This window comes from Sinohyriopsis cumingii, unplaced genomic scaffold, assembly GCF_028554795.1.
Source record: "Sinohyriopsis cumingii isolate HCF-2022 unplaced genomic scaffold, ASM2855479v2 utg000229l, whole genome shotgun sequence".
Classification (NCBI taxonomy): domain Eukaryota; kingdom Metazoa; phylum Mollusca; class Bivalvia; order Unionida; family Unionidae; genus Sinohyriopsis; species Sinohyriopsis cumingii.
In genome coordinates this window covers 8,906,634-8,924,875 of record NW_028315879.1, presented here as the reverse complement: position 1 = coordinate 8,924,875, position 18,242 = coordinate 8,906,634, and the positions used below count along the sequence as shown (strand labels likewise).

Sequence of the window (18,242 nt, the reverse complement as noted above, 5' to 3'; positions counted from 1 at the left end):
TAGAGTTCGATATTGATGTTTAATCCGTGCTTCCACATTGCACAAAAATATATATGTGTAACTGGAATTATTCAATAATAGTCAACATATATAATATGGACTTATGAATTGCTTTCATTTTAAACATCACACGTTTTTATGTGACGAAATGCTATCATACTGAGTAAACATGGCCGAATTCGCCGCTGTGGCTAATATTAGATAACTCTACATAGCGACGATGAGTTTATCGGCATTTCACAATAACTAACGCAGCGAAATCTAATTTGACTGAGGTAAAACCTCCTACATTTGACAGAATGCTTGACGAAGAGTTCTCAAATGTGACACCAAACATGACAGAGGGGGAGAAAACTAGTACTTTGCCTTTGAAATGCTATAATTGATATTGTTCCAAATTCAGACACAGTAAGGAAGAAATGGGTAGTCATGTCAAGGTTCAAGTCATAGTACCCGTTGTTTGCGACACCTTTAGCTCTGTTTAATTGGACAATAAACTTGGTGCATACCGGGTTACTTTAATGAAACCGGATGGTTTGTGGCTCAACCCAAATATTCTTAACAGTAATAACAACGCTATAGATAGATAATTAAGAGCACTGATTATTGATACATTATTTGAACTCAAATTGCTAGATTTTCGACGCAAAGACCTTCAGCAAAAAGATGTAAGAAATCGATGAAAAACGTCGTCTGAACCGAGCACATGATCTTCCCAGCTACAACAGTGATGACAAAGAGAAGAGTCGTTCAACAGTGTAAATCAAAGCCAACACCAGCAAAGATCCATGTCAGAATCAGACTGTCAAAATAAGGAACGTTTTCATTTTTATCTAGAACAAAACGTAAATGGAGAAGTTTTCACTTCATCTATTGATATTGATGAGGTTTCGGTGTATTCAGTAAATCTGAAGACATAATTTTGAACGTTTTACTAAATAAAGGTAGATGTGTTGCAAAGAGCAGTGGCTTTGTTGCCCTCGACTGAATATAGAAGAATAGCCTCATGATAAAATCTTGCTGAGCATTTTTTATCACTGGGACATACGCAGAAAAGTATATGTTTGTTTACAATTTAAAGTCGTGTGACTTTTCAAGTAGAAAAGATAGAGAAGAAAACAGAATAATACAGCTAAAAATCTTGTTAAAAAGATAGAAATGCTATGTTTTGGCTTAGCATTGGCTACCGTTATGTTTTGTATATAGCATTTGCCACCTTCATTTTCTAAGATTCTGGTCAGCGAATACCGTTTCTCTACTTAAAATGGAAGTCTAGTAGACATTTGCCGATAAAATTTAGGTGTTTCCTATCAATGCTCATCTAAACAACACATGAAATTTAGAATTAGTATGAATTATAAGACATGCATACACTAATACTATCAATAGATAAATAATTTAATTGATGTGCTTCTCCTGAAACATTCATGCGCCAGTTAGAGCCCTATTCAATATTGTAAACAAATATGCTCTCGGGAGTTATTCCCCTTACTTGATCTAATGGCTTTATGGATCGTCACTTATACAGACAGACATCAAAAGGATTTACATCGCTTGAAATTGTTCATTTACAATTGCTTTCCTTTTTATATTGTTGTACATCTGTGCATGACATTTACTTTGTGACCTGCTACAACATTATTTTGTTTTTATGCCTGCATACGGCATAGGCCGCTTTTCTTTAATAACAAGCTGAATAATGTTTGGTTGTTGCTTGGCGTGTGGCTTTTCTATTTCATGTTCCTTTTTAAGTTCTACATATCTACATAATCTAATTTACGCACACACGCAAATTATATATATATATATATATATATATATATATATATATATATATATATATATATATATATATATATATATATATATATATATATATATATAATTATACGCCTATTAATTACATTGGTTTCTTGGAGAAATAGCTCTTTAAAGTTTAAGGCATTCATCATAGCACACTAAAATAATTTGAAGCTTAGTATTTGTTTTCATTGCCGTGGTACTGTTTTCATAATTGTACGATGTTTTGAGAATTATAAATATAAATTAGTGACTCCGTAAAGATCACATTGTATTAAATTATCAATTAGAAGTTTCATAGCTTTAAAGATCATATATCAGATTTTCTCGTAAGTAGGTACTGTGAGTTAGCGCTCATATTTCATCAGTCCGTGTTTTTCCTTTTTATACTCTCGTTATGTGGAATCATTACATTTAATTGGTGTGTTGCGTAGCATGATTCAGTCCTCCGTTATTTCGGCTAATTCTCGCATTTCCTGATCGGCAGCTTTGCTTTAATAACAGACTAAAATGGTAATTGCTATTGCGGTGCTGTGTGTGTGTGTGTGTGTGTGTGTGTGTGGTTCTGATTTATATAGTGGCAATGCTTTTCGGAATTTCGGTGGGGTTGGCATGAAGTTGGCAGATTAGTAAAAGTTTCAATACTCTTGGATATCATAACCCAAATGTACTTGTATGTTATTTCAGTATGAAGTTATCTCTCTTACTCTGTACGATATTAGTTCACCATATTGTGCATACACATTTAATTCGTGTATTATTTCAACATGATTTATTATGATTTTACCACTGCTTATGCAAACGTTTTAGCACATGCGACTTTGCTTAAATAACAATATAAAGCATTTTGTTTTTGTAGGTCTATTTATACCACCACATAATGTACATCGAAATTTACTCAGTATGTGTCCCCTTATTCAGTAGTTTTACCTTCGCTATGAATATAAGTTGTAATAGATACTTGAACTGCATATTATAATTCCGTGAGCAAAGGTAGCACAGCATTTTAGTCCAAGGGTTGGTGCGTTGAGAAGACAAAGGTTCAGATGTGAAGGGTGAGAAAGGCTGACAACTATTAAGTAATTTTATCTTACACTCCTTCTTGAGAAGTACAGTCTGTTGAGAAGTATCGTCTGAAAATGGCAAGGACAAAGCAGACAGATTAGTGGTTTCGCTGCCTCCACATAACTACCTTTACTGTCCATTACATACTGCCAGCAAAGAAAAGAGGGAATATAAAATCCACATAATTATCTACAAAGAAAACGGTATTTACATACGATGGAAAATCAAGAAATTGAAAGTCAACTAAGTGAAAATAAAGCACGAGGAAACATGGCGACCAGGAGAAAAATGAATCAACTGAGTAAATTTTTCAAGCTAAGATAAATTGACATGCACGACGGGAGTTACATATAATGCGAATACAGAGAAGGGACAAAATAACTAGACATGACAAACATTCCAAGAGAGAAAATACCAACCATAACAAGTGTAATGATCGCAATGAAGATATCAAAGTGCATAATCAGAGTATACTCCATTAACCCCAACGGATATAAAGTTTACATCATACGACCGAAAGTAAAAACACTGATTTTACCATACGGAGAAATGTACGTTGGAAAAGAGAAAGTCATAGTAAAGAAACCAACACCTTTCCTACAGGGAAAAAAACACACAGGAGACCTGCATGTGACGGACATCCCTTTAGAAATTCCTATAGAGGAAATAGTTAAAAAATTTGAAAAAAGATTTCAAATTCCAGTGATATCATCGCGAATGGGAATGATTGAGTCAACAACAATACTTAGCGGGACAAGAATACTAGAGTTTGTAAAAGAGAAATTAAAAGGTATCAAGAGAGCCTTCTACATATTTGGATTTGTTGCCAAAACTTGGTATAAAGGATGCATTTTTATAGAAAATGCAATAGATGTGGAAATAAGGAACACACAGCTTTTAAGTGTCCACAAAATCAAGCAACAGTAACTGAAGATAGAAGAAACCGGCAACAACAACAACAATCATCAGCCACAGAACAACTACAGAAAACAACAACAACAACAACAACAACATCAAAAGTCACAAGTCCAGACTGAAGTAAATAAGCAACAACAACAACAGCAATCGCAAGACAAAAAGCCGCAGATAAACTTAGGAAGCATGGAAGCAGAGAATATACAACAAGAACATAAGCAACAACAACCACAGAACCAACAAAAAAAACAAATCCCACAAGGACAACAAGGACAAATACAACAACAACAGCAACACAAAATTACAAATTCAAAGCAACTAGGAAATTCAGCAACAACGACAAGTCCTAAAGCAACAACATCCGCACCAGATGCAAGTACAGATCCCACTAGAAATCAAACAAGTACAGACCCAAAACGATAACAACATGAACCACCAGGACAACAAAAACAACAACAACAACAACAGCGACAATCACAAGTCCAGACCTAATTAGAAAACAGTAAGATACAACAACAACAACCACAAGATGCACAGAATCGACAAAAACAAAATCCAAAAAGACAAATACAACTACACCAGCAATAAGAAATCGCAAATCCTGAACGACAACAGAAAACTCTACAACAACGACAAGATCCAAAACAATAACAACCACAACAAATGCAAGTACAGATTCCAGTAAGACAATAAATACAGACACAAATAATGAACCAAAAGCAAAAACAACAACAGCCACTAGGGATTAGACAACAGCAACAAGAAGAACCTATACAACTACAACAACAACAGGGCACCAAGCCAATACAGCAATAAAGTACAGATCCAAAATTAAAACAGCAAGACTAATAAGAACCGTCACCGAAACCAGGCGAGATACACCCATATTTGAGGAGAATACGACAAGAAGAGGAAAAATAAAAAATGAGACTGCAACAACAACCAAAACAACAACAACAAAAAAATAGAGAAAAAAGAAGCGCCATCAAATGCGGAGAAAAGTCAAATAAAAACAACAAGCCCAACACGTAAAGCACTCAAAGAAATAGACAATGAAAGAAGGAAGGGAAAAAGAAGAAGTGTAAAAGATAATGAAGAACGAAGGATGGAAGTAGAAAACTGGTTTAACAAACATGAATACTTAGAATGAAAACAAAATAAAATTAAACAAATTTACCCAAAAAAGCACAAATAAAAACAAACAAAAAATAAAGGAAAAAATATTAATTTAAACAATAAAACTATTATTCATGAAAACATTAAAACGATAGCAAAACATACAAAATACAATCCAAAACATGCAGGGCAGGAGGGCCTCCCTAACTAATCTGGAAAGATCAAACAGGAGAGGGACCCACCCACACAGACAAAGCATAGTATAATTTTGCTACAAAATTAACCTGGTTGCTTGAAAAGGTAATTCAATGCAATTTATAACATTCATCATAAGATACTACAATAGCCTGAAACACATGTCGAATATGTTTGTTTGGAACGCATTTAATTTGTCTGTAATTGTAGGAGGTTTGCAAGTAATTAACGTATATAAATGTATTCCTTAAAGAATATACTTTATTTAAGGATCAGTGTAAAGATTTAATACTGTTAAGTATAATACAGGGGAATACACTTGTACACGAGTATTATTGTCAGTTACGTCCTTTACTCCATATGGGTTCTCACTAAGTTGTTACATGGATGGCGGATTAGGAAGACATTAATAGTAGACGACTAGAGATGGTCAGGTACATATTATTAAAAATATTTTTAAGTAGCAAATGTTAGATATTTAGACCTGTAAAATAACTAAATAACATGTCAGGGACTAAATAACGAGAGAATACGTTAACACACTTTTTAAAGCAAACAACTGTTCAATACAGAGGTAAAATATGTACATGTTGCTACGAATTTTGGAATTAAGGATTAAGTTCACATGGTTTTTTGAATGTTTCCTGTTTCACATGTAATAATATTTCAGGTGTTGACGTGGTATTTCAGACAATGCGATATTCAGGACTGATATATATATATATATATATATATATATATATATATATATATATATATATATATATGTGTGTGTGTGTGTGTGTGTGTGTGTGTGTGTGTGTGTGTGTGTGTGCGTGCGTGTGTGTATGTGTTATTCATGTATAATTATTTTAATAACAAGAATCCCAAGGTAAGAAAAGGCCATCGATCTGTGTTATGAATTTTGTATAACATATACATGGAGAGAATTAAACATGGATGTTCACATAAAAATGTTAGAAAAACAAATCGTTTAAACCGAGCCAAATTATATTTTTTATTTTGTACCAGAACATAACTTTTGAAATCATACACAATTGAGGAAAAAAAGGTTCCTTGAAGCTGAATAATTTTTTCTTTAAAGATCGTGAATATGTTGAACTAGTTAAACATACTGTCCATGATGTGATATAATAATAAAATTCACCAAGGATTCCACGTGAACAAAATCGAATACCTTTTTTGATGAATGGCCAGGAATTCTGACATATTGTTACAAGAATTAAGAGTTAAAAATATTAAATTTGCCAAGTTAAAGAAGAAAGAGAACTTTACAAAAATGCACAGTAAGTATATGTAACTACGGAATTAGAGAAAAGTGTGTCAAACATTAGAACAGGCACTAGAACTGAGCAGGAAAATGAAAGATATATTTACAGAAAATGAAAAATGTTACATGTTCTCGAACAAATTTACTTGTCGAAGGCGAACATGTCACAAAGTATTTCTGCACCCGTGAACAAAGATATCATGTTAGTAAAATAAAAAAGATGCGTTTGCCAATAAGCAATCTCATATTATGGTTTGGATGAAAAATGTGCAAGAGACTTTGAAGGATTTTAATTAGTACATGAAAGTATATTCCATCCGTTTAAAGAAACCTTTGAATGATACTAATTTGGCGGATCCAGTACGAAACAACTTGCATACACTAGAAGATCTCTTATCTTAAGAAGAATCATTAAAATGTTTAAAACAGACAATAGACAATAGACATCCAGGTTCAGATGGTCTCACTACTGAGATTTATATATTTATATTAAATAGCATCTTTTTGTATAGGTCATATAACGCATCTTATAAACGATGATCAGAGTGGACTTTAGAATGGTAGACATATTGCAGAAAACTGTCGAACCTACTATAATCTAATGTAAACAACGAAGCAGATAAAATCCGCGTGTGTAGTATTAGTTCTGCTGATTGGAACTATATTAAGAACATGGCAACGTAATGTTTTTCTTTTCTTTTTTTAATTTTCTAAATTATATTATAAACTGGATTATACCAATATGTATTCGTTAGCTATGGTAAATATCTACATCTTTTCTGGCTGAGTTTTAATGCAAAGTGGACGTAGACAATTAGGCCACTTATTTCTGAATATATGTATCCCTTGTGTCGAGATACTGACACGTGTAGTAAGAGGCAGTCGTAATATTAAAAGAATACAAATTAATGCCAGAGAAGATTTGATAACTCAAAATGCAAATGTTATTGTTTTTACTCTGGTTGGGAACATATACCCCATTGATGTTTGTCCTTGATCCTTTTTACCATTCCAACTCTTCTAGACCTTGCCTCAGTATTGAAAATAAACACGAAGGTTATCTTGTTTGGAACTAAACTTGGAAGAGATTATATATTTTGTCGGATTGTCAAAAATGTGGAGAGACAGTGAGATAACATTTTATTGACATTTGGCATGACAGATTGTAATATGTGCTTTTAAGAGCAGTTTCCTGAATTCATCGTCTTCATTCAGTATTATAAATAAGAACTTGTGCGCAGGCTTTGTCACGGATTACTAATAAACGATAGCTTAATACAGCTTAATATAGAGGTAATGGACAAATATAATGGATGGTTGATGTGACATCGAAGAAGAAAATAACGAACACTTTATCTCTACCTTCCCTCCGTCTTAATTTCATCAGCTAAATCTTTGCAAATTGAATTTGGTATGATTATACATGTATTTACATATTGAATCACACAATAATATTTATCTCTTGGTTATTAATATGCACAATGATATTTTACTTTTGTCCACGTAATGTTCATAGGTAATACAGATATCGAAACTCGGTGTATATACACGTGTCCCGAACATTTTTAATGATAATTCCAAAATGTATTCATGCAGTAACAAAACTGTATTTCTAACGGTAATAATAGAGACCGTACCTTCTTGTGTTTTCATCACCGGCATCTCGAACTGGGCGCAGTTTTCTTCTCATGCATTATGTGCCTCCACACAGTCCTCATTGTAATTAGCATATATTAGTTATTAATCACTTTTCATATTATTGTTCTAACCTATAATGAAGGACATGTTCACGTTGAATGTTTTCCGCGACGAATACATTTTTTTCCATCGCAAATTTAAAACACGTCAATAAAGACAGCCACGAAAAAACACCCGACTAATTTTCGAATTTCTATTCAGCAAAGACAAATTTGCATGGAAATGCATTGTGAAGCATGTGGTATGCATATACCTTAAAATATCAGTGTTAGCGTCAAGGGAAGTTATAATGTTCTTTAATCTCTAATACAATTATAAACACAAAATAATTTTATTAAAATCAATTGTTGATGTTGCCGCATTTTAGCATAAGAAATGAGCATTTTCACAGAAAAGTCCTCCCTCGAATTTACTAGAAATGAAATAGCATTAATCATACAGCATTAATGAGGCATCCTTAACTGCATATATATTTTGTTCCATAATGTTATTTAGTAAAGGAAGGTATGACAAAATAACATAAAGAATACGCATAAAGTATGCTTGCCTATCGCAATCAAAAGACAAAATGGAGCATGAAAATATAGCAGCGAATCTATTAATAAAAATATGAAGACAAAGACTGATTGTGGCAGACTTTTATTTGCACTTGTCATCAAGCTTCATCAAAGACGGTTTCGTAATCTTGTCATACGCTCCTTCAAAGTGCAGAAAGAAACTATAATAATAAAAAAGTGATTAAATTAATTTAAAATAAAAGTTGGGTATTACTTAAAGCAAACCAATTCTACGTAGGAACATACATGATGTTTAAACCTCTTTGTAAAAGTTTAAACTAATTTAAAAATAATTTCGTATGAAGACAATTCAAATACCTAAAAGTATTGTTTCTGTTCTTTTACCAGAAGATATTCTTTATATCAGATTAAGTGCAATATGAATGGTAACAGTCATTATCACATTAGTTAAAATAATTCTAACAGCGCCATTGTTGCCTCCTACAGGAGCATCAGATCGATCTCCTACTGTTGTACTGGACTGGTCATCTCCTACAGTCGTATCAGATTGGTCACCTGTATCAGGCTTCGTAACACCTTTAGTTGTATCACTTTGGTCATCTCCAGTATTTTGTATCTCTGTGGTTACTGATGTATCTTCTGCCTGAGTAGCTGAAGAAACATGTATTAGCATTATAGTAAATTAAATTACTGTTTTATGTTTTCCAGTTTATTGATACTATCTAATCCTAACAGATCTTACAAGCGTAACGAACTGGATGCTCCATTATCATATGCATACATTCTTATCTACATTTTGTCCATCTGACTTCATCAAGACGAAAACCCTTAAGCAATGATAGTTCATGAAATACAAGAATTTTAACTTTTAAAAAGACAACAAAATATTTTGTATTGATTTAAATCTCGTAAAACAATATGTGTCGGTTCTTTTAGTTTGTTTTATTGGACTCAGAAATATTTTAGTTTATACACATTCAGAATTTGCCTTGTTCGGGTTGTTTGCTGCATTATCAGATTGGGTTGGTAATGGCAGAAAAATTAAATATCCGATTGGTGTATAACGTTCAAAGTTGTATGGATGCATTTTTGCATTATAACTATATAAAGAACTACAACCGAGTGGTTTGTTGTTAAAACTATAATAACGGATAAAATAATCACGTTTCTGTCAAATAAAACAGTAAAATGAGACGTAGATAACCAGAAAGAGAAACATCTATACCAAAATCAATAATGACAATGTTAGTCTTACAGTGAGAATGTTTGCTGGATGCAAAAACATTTTAAAAGCATTCCTTTTTATTCAACAGGAGAGAATAAATCTTAATATTAGCTTGTTCCACAATGACGAACGACACCATATGTAAGCTCAAAACTCTCGTAAAGCAAATTAAACTAAAAGTGAAGTATTACAACCTTAAAATTGGAAAAGTATTTACATACTGAACGATGTTTTAATTTTGGGGATTGTACGTATTTTTGCAATATATATATATATATATATATATATATATATATATATATATATATATATATCTGATACATTCTGATTACATTCTTTTTTTAATCGGTGTTGGAACGATGCATAATTACATTCTTTTCTAAATCGTTATTTGAACGATACATTATTACATTCTTTTGTAAATCGTTATTTGAACGATACCTTCAAGAATTTCTATATTGAGGTGTAGGTCACTTTAATTTTGTTGATCGGTGACAGGAATTCACGTTTTGTTTTGAAATTCCATTCGTTAAATTAATGTGGAGTTTTGTTTCCTTCGTTGAGTTAATTGTTGATAGTTCCATGTTAGGAACTTTATAAGTTTCCTTATCTTTTGATTATAATGGTCAGATTTATTATATTTAAATTGTGTTTATAAATAAACATCTTGTAAACCATTTGCTTTTGGTGTCTTCCCTAATCCAGTCCCAACCCGGCTTCATCCTGTAACAAATAGTGTCAGAAGTGGGATCATTGGATTAGGAGCAACATTGGATTAGGAGCATTATTGGATGAGTAGGGACGTTGGTTTGCATAGGTCTTGACTCCGGTAAGATTTGTTTCAGTTATGTTTCAGATTGTGACCTTCCTGACAAGAGAGAATACAGGCGGAAGAATGGATACCGCACTCGTATTCCGTTTTTTTTTTTTTTTTTTTTTTTTTTTTTTTTTTTTTTTTTTGCATTTGTTTCTTACATATACATGTATACATATTGCATATATATGAAGGAATATACGGTCGGTTCGTGTAATCATAAAATTGTAGGTGTTAGTATAGTGCACTTAGGATTGGTGTTCTTATCAACAGTATTTATTATGTCGTCACTCAATAGATCTGGTGGAGTTGAGAAATATTTGGATATGAGGGCGAGATCCTTAGATTATTCGTTAAGGAGTAGCAGTCGCTGCTGTCTGTCTTTGTGTCTGTACTTTTAACGTCTGTGATGTGATATGATGGAACTGATAAGAAAGCCAGTGACTGTACGAGTTTGTTGGGCCACTGTAGAGCTGATGGTGTTTGTGTTGTCAGATGTGAAACTTGTGTTAGAGGGGAGGTTTTAGCCATGGTGCTGGTTCGGGTGTCGAGTGGTGCTTCTTTGTGACTTGATATGTACCTAGTGGGCTGCTGTCAGTGGTGACGTTAGGTTCATAGGGAGTTTGGGGTTATCTCGTGTAGAGTAACCAGGGCTCCGGAACCAACGGGCTTGCAAGGTCCAAGGGATGTATAGGTAGGCTGGGATGAGCGGGCCATGCGTGGTGGCTCCTTCACCATTCGACAGTGGTGGGACTGAAGGTACCCTGTGAGTGTCATTTTGGACACCAGTGTATCTCCCACCGTTTGGGTTACATATCATGATCACTACTCGAGCATAAAAACTTACCATCATTGCTATGAAACCAGAAATACAATCATTATAGCTTACAGCTAAGCTCACGTCATTATCGTTATTTGAGCGAACGTTTTTTCTTTATTGTTAAACCTTACTGTCGCTATTTGAGCGAACGTTTTTTCTTTGTTATTGTTAACGTCATTATCGACGTTTTGAGCGAAAGTCTGTTACCTGTGTACGAAAATTGTTGAACGGCATGAATAACGTAAATAGTTTCGTCGACAATACTTTTGTATACACGCATACCTGTGAAGAGCATGTTAGTTTATTAGTCGATCTGTTCGACAATCCACAAGGCAAATCTCATAGCGAGACCCTCCAAGTATGGTTCAGCATATTCTAACTTTGAGTGCTTGGGCCATGTAGCAAGTGGGTCAGGGCAAGTAAAACCACACACTGGCAAAATTGAAGCGATGAAAGACGCTCCTAGGCCAGAAACCAAGAAGCAGATACGATCGTTTCTTGGGTTGATGTTTATATTTTTATAGGAAGTTCGTTCCAAATTTCGCCGCTATAGCTAATCCATTGACGGATTTAACTAGGAAGGGGCAGCCCGATAAAGTTTCTTGTGGTTCCTATCAGGAAAGAGCTTTTAACGCTCTCAAGGGAATATTGATTAGTGCACCGATCCTAAAGTTGCCAAAATTAAATAAATAGTTCATATTGAGAACTGATGCTTCTGATACGGGATTAGGAGCCATTTTGCTACAAGAGCAAGAAGGGGTAACATTACCCATTTCTTATGCTGGTAGGAAATTGCTGCATAAGGTGCAAAATTACTCGGTGATCGAAAAGTGTTTGGCACCGGTGTGGGGTATAGGAAAATTCCACACGTACCTTTTCGAAAGGGAATTTGTCCTTGAAACGGGCCATCAAGCCTCTCGTATATTTGATCAGGGCAAAAGTTGCCAGCGCAAGATTGATGCGTTGGGCATTGACTCTGCAGCCATATCGTTTCCGGACTGAAGCAATCAGAAGGTCGGAAAACGTAGAGACCGATTACTTAAGTAGAGTCAGATTTTGCATTTTTTTTTCTACTTTCAAATCTTAAGTAATGTTTAAAAGTTTTATATTTGACAATTCCGTGGGTTTTTTTAAAAGTGTTTACACTTTTTTTAAGGTGGGAGGTATTGTCACGGAATTGGGTAGGAGTTATATCAATATGTATATGTTATCAAAAATGTACTCTGGTTTCGTTGCCGCGTACAGCGTCACCCGAGGGTGGTATAATTTTTCGGCTTAGTTATTTCGAAATCTTGAGCGAAACTCAGACCATGCTGCACGAACAAATTGTTTGCAGCGGGGAAACTAAGTACCTAGCTGCGCATCTGTCACAGCTAGTGTACTTGTAGGGCAAATTCTCGAAAAACATCATATTACGTCAAGTCTTGTCAGGACGCTCACCCCTTTACAGGAGCAAATCTCCAGCTGTAGAGGTAATGAAATTCTTTATTATTATTCGTCTATATGACATAATTGTTTTTATACTTTAGATGTTTTAGAACCTTAATGTTTCAAAAAGACTTCTATCTGCAAACATATTCATTGAATGCTGTAGCTAATAAGCAGGAAACATATATTTATTCTAAATTCTACGGAGAGTCAATACCTAGGTTATACAACGCTATATTATAACTACTATGGTCTGGTTCGAGTTAGCTATTTGTTGCAACCGAACAGACAACTTGTATTTAATTATACAATGTTTGCATTAAACAATTAATGTATTGGGTAATGAATTCATGTGTGCGCATGCGCTATATATATATGACTGAAGAAGTACTTAACCGTGTCATGTGTACTAAACGGTTTAGATATCATTTTAGCTGCCTAAATACCATGCCGTGTACATCGTTTGATGTGGAGTCACCAGCTGTAGAGCTGCTTTATACATGCCTGCCATGCCTTGTACATCGTTTAATGTGGAGTCACAGAACTCTGTGGGGGTTAATGTGACGTATACGCTGTGTTTGGTGACGTTTGATCGTAAGAGGGGACTAGTTTTCTCGGTGCGAGGGACCAGGTCATAGCGACCAACGGGTCTGTAGTGTCAGGGATCCTTCAGCAGACCGAGAGGAGCGGACCATGCGTAGGTGCTTCTCTGGCCATTTACTAGAGAGCGTGGAACCAGAGTTAATATCTTCGTCGTCAAATGGGCGCCACGATAGTTGTAGTGTTCCATGTTATTTCCACAATTGCATTCATGTCATTCATTCCTATTGTTATATCGTTATATGAACGATCGATAGGTTCATAATGTCATTCATCCCTATTGCGATGTCGTTATATGAACGATCGATAGGTTCATCATTCCATTCATTACTATCGTTATATGAACGATCGATAAGTTCATGTCATTAATCCCTATTAAATTGTTATATGAAAGATCGATACGTTCATAATTACACATATTGTTATATCGTTATATGAACGATCGATAGGCTAATAATTACATGTATTGCTATATCGTTATGTGAACGATCGATAGGCAAATAATTTCATTCATTCATATCGTTACATGAGCAATCGATATTTTTATATTCATTCCTATTGCAATGCCGTTGTGTGAACGATCGAGAGGTTTGTTGTTCATTCCTATTGCAATGCCATTGTGTGAACGATCGATAGGTTTATAATGTTATTCATTCATATTGCAATGCCGTTATGTGAACGATTGATAGGTTCATCATTTCATTCATTCCTATTTCAATATCTGGGTACGATCGATAGGTTCGTAATTTGCACTGCTTTTCAATATCGTTTTATGAACGATAGGTTAGTAATTTACACTGCTTTTCTAAATCGTTATTTGAACGATACATAATTACATTCTTTTGTAAATAGTTATTTGAACGATACCTTCAAGACTTTCTATACTGAGGTGTAGGTCACTTTTATTTTGTTGATCGGTGATAGGAATTCACGTTTTGTTTTGAAATTCCATTCGTTAAATTAATGTGAAGTTTTGTTTTCTTCGTTGAGTTAATTTGTGTTAAGTGTTGATAGTTCCATGTTAGGAACTTTATAATTTTCTTTATCTTTTGATTATAATGGTGTCAGATTTGTTATATTTAAATTGTGTTTATAAATAAACATCTTGTAAACGCAGTTGCTTTTGGTGTCTTCCCTAATCCAGTCCCAACCCGGCTTCATCCTGTGACAAATGATACTTCTCCTTTTTATTATAATTTGTATAGTTATTTATAATAGTTCATCACGTTCACCATTTTATGTTACTCTATAATTTAGAACATTATAAAGTTTTAAGTTTCATAAAACTTGCATAATAGTTTTGATTCATACGTGTTTGTTAATCCTGCTAAAAAAAATCAAACCTTTTCTTAATTTTTAACAATATCCTTGCTATAGTTGACTGGTTTATATTCTGCCTATCTGACTGTCTGTCTCTTTCAGAGCTTACAAGAATGTCTTGAGTGAGGTATGATGTAAACATAGTAATGTTATCACTTAGTCATGCCGAAATTTTCGAACAAGTATTTCTCTCATATGGTATCAACTTGTTGTGTTCTCTACAACTAGAATCTTTTAATCGTTTCTTTTTGCTACTTTGATAAAAACAAATTAAAAATTGACTGTAACTATATTAGAGTGAATACGCGATGTGAAGGACGAGAACAATTCAATATGTGAAAAACAGGATATGTGTCTACTACAATTAAATGCCTCAAAGATGTGCTACATAAAGAAAACACAAGGATGGCATGACCTGTGCACCTACCTGTGTGACACAGTAACACCAGAATACTCCAAAGCGTGAGCAGAAGAGCTGCGCCTTTCATCTGCAACATAATACATATGTGATCATCATAGGTTCAACCCATTCCGACCGCTAAATCTAATTGTACAGAACATTAATGTTATCATTTCATGACAATTATCAGTTTTCAAAATGCGAGAAACATGTCTCGCGCCGGAGGAAAGGAATTTATACTATAAATGTATCTGCAAACCATATTTCTTTAACGATCAACGCGGAAATGTATTACTGGACAAGGTTTAGGTTGTCGTTACCCTTAGCACAGACTTATCGTGGTTGCATTAAATAAAGTTATTATTTTTACTAAATTCAGGAGAGACTTATATGTTAAAAGGTGTTGGCTATATCTCAAAAGCACGACATTACTTTGAAAAATGTACTCCAAAACTTTTGAAATGCATCAAGATGAATTATACAATCAGCTAAATATATATAACACAAGTTGCTGTGATACAAGTTTTCGTACGCAAATGTAATATGAATTTGTAAAAAGTGAAACGTTTTGAAAATTTGCGAATAATCTAGTTTGACATCCATATAAATTAATTAACAGTCGTTTACATATATTGATAAAACGAAATGCTGATTACTTCGTTTATGAACCTAAAGATTAAACATTAAGACTTTCCCCTTCTAAACGGTATGAAATTTATATTGCTTATAAAAGTTGTAAAGATGCTTTTTATATCTTTCTTACCTGTACGCGCTACTCGCAAGAATTGAAGTCAATGAATATGAAGATCAAGGATAAAAAAATAAACAAATGCTACTAATACCTTTTCCTCAGCAGATTGTGCAAGGCACCGAATAATTCCACCTGCGGGCACGTCTTAAATAAAGTAACATCACCAAGGCCACCGTTATCAACTTTGAAACGATTGGATCAAACGTCTAAGATTATATTTATTATGCTTTGTTAAAACAAATGCCCTTTTGATACATCAATTGATTTTCTTTAAAGAGGAAGAACTATTCATGATATCATTGGTAGGAATTTATATGTTCGCCAGTGTGATCTTGTGATCTTTTCTGAACTGATATAAAGACATGTGTCATCAAGGAGGAATTGGACAGTATGGAAGATATATGAAGTTTTAAATTTAATTGGCATGCATCGATTAATCATCTGTAAAGCAATTATGAGTTAAATACAGTATGGAAGATATATGAAGTTTTAAATTTAATTGGCATGCATCGATTAATTATCTGTAAAACAATTATGAGCTAAATACAGTATGGAAGATATATGAAGTTTTAAATTTAATTGGCATGCATCGATTAATCATCTGTAAAGCAATTATGAGTTAAATACAGTATGGAAGATATATGAAGTTTAAAATATAATTGACATGCATCGATTAATCATCTGTAAAGCAATTATGAGTTAAATACAGTATGGAAGATATATGAAGTTTTAAATTTAATTGGCATGCATCGATTAATCATCTGTAAAGCAGTTATGAGTTAAATACAGTATGGAAGATATATGAAGTTTAAAATATAATTGACATGCATCGATTAATCATCTGTAAAGCAATTATGAGTTAAATACAGTATGGAAGATATATGAAGTTTTAAATTTAATTGGCATGCATCGATTAATCATCTGTAAAGCAATTATGTGTTAAATACAGTATGGAAGATATATGAAGTTTTAAATTTAATTGACATGCATCGATTAATCATCTGTAAAGCAATTATGAGTTAAATACAGTATGGAAGATATATGAAGTTTTAAATTTAATTGACATGCATCGATTAATCATCTGTAAAGCAATTATGAGTTAAATACAGTATGGAAGATATATGAAGTTTTAAATTTAATTGACATGCATCGATTAATCATCTATAAAGCAATTATGAGTTAAATACAGTATGGAAGATATATGAAGTTTTAAATTTAATTGGCATGCATCGATTAATTATCTGTAAAGCAATTATGAGTTAAATACAGTATGGAAGATATATGAAGTTTAAAATATAATTGACATGCATCGATTAATCATCTGTAAAGCAATTATGAGTTAAATCGCCTACAAATCGCATGAGAACTCAAAAGTGTCCAAACGGAGCGATTTAGTGTATAAAATGTTCATAACTTAAGTTTTATATAGCTCAGACTCCAATCTATGCGCTGGAAAGGCTCTGTATCATACTTTGAATATGGACCTGTTGAAGCGAGTTTTAAGTGGAACGCATAGGAAATTCAGTTGCGTAATTGTTGCACCTGTATTTTTATGGCCCATACATATATTATCAACTTACCTGGCTGTAATTTATCGTTGTGATGCTGGAAGAAATACAGTTGTCTGCGGTCCAAACAGGATGAGTCTTACTCTCTTTCAGTAAAATCAATGACCTCAAACTAATTTATGTTTTAAATACGTGATGATAATCCGAAACAAAACCATCCCTTAATCAATTCGTTTATACCTTACTCCATCCATCTAATTTTGTATGCATTCAAAAGGTACAGGACTTAAATGATTATCCCCATAGCACACTGGAACATCACGTAAAGGGAGATGCCATATGAAATCAACAACAAATACTTTTTGTTATTCACTGTTCCATTCATCTTTAAGAATTAAACTTGACACAGCAATTCTTTCCATCCGATTTCCATTAAGAATCTCCTTGCGAATTGTTTCCTTTCTTATAAGCAACATCTTACATGACCAATATTTGTATATGATTTAAGATTATATATTAAGATCGTTATTGATTTTAGATAAACGTGTTTACAGAGGTTGAGTTCAAATTCTAACATTGTGACAAATTAGGAATATTCGAGAAGCAGGTTGTTTATGAATTTGATGGGGAAAAACCACCCTCATCTCTGCTCTTTTACTGTGTCCTATGCTTTCATATAGGCCTGAAATTGTAAACAAAATCTTAATTTTTAATCTTAGAATCAATCATTAGAATAGTCAAATTACTGTTGTTTTCGGTTAAGAAGATTCATTTATTTCCTTAAGTTGTTCATTGAAAC

The 18,242-nt window shown here is 33.5% G+C and overlaps 1 protein-coding gene across 1 annotated transcript; it reads right to left on the bottom strand.

The window, feature by feature from the left end:
• Positions 1-8,682: 8,682 nt before the first annotated feature.
• LOC149774531 (uncharacterized) lies at positions 8,683-16,051 on the bottom strand. Its single transcript, XM_089945200.1, has 3 exons — positions 15,948-16,051; positions 15,212-15,272; positions 8,683-9,228 (listed from the first exon to the last, which is right to left on the bottom strand). The coding sequence occupies exons 2-3, from the start codon at positions 15,270-15,272 to the stop codon at positions 8,975-8,977; spliced, it is 315 nt and encodes a 104-aa protein (XP_089801326.1). The 5' UTR covers positions 15,948-16,051; the 3' UTR covers positions 8,683-8,974.
• Positions 16,052-18,242: the final 2,191 nt, after the last annotated feature.

Bases quoted from the DNA above. Each gene is read 5' to 3' on its own strand.
- LOC149774531 (XM_089945200.1), bottom strand. From the start codon at position 15,272: ATGAAAGGCGCAGCTCTTCTGCTCACGCTTTGGAGTATTCTGGTGTTA. The intron at 9,229-15,211 runs GTAGGTGCACAG...ATGTTTCTTCAG, and splicing joins GGTGTTACTGTGTCACACAG to CTACTCAGGCAGAAGATACA.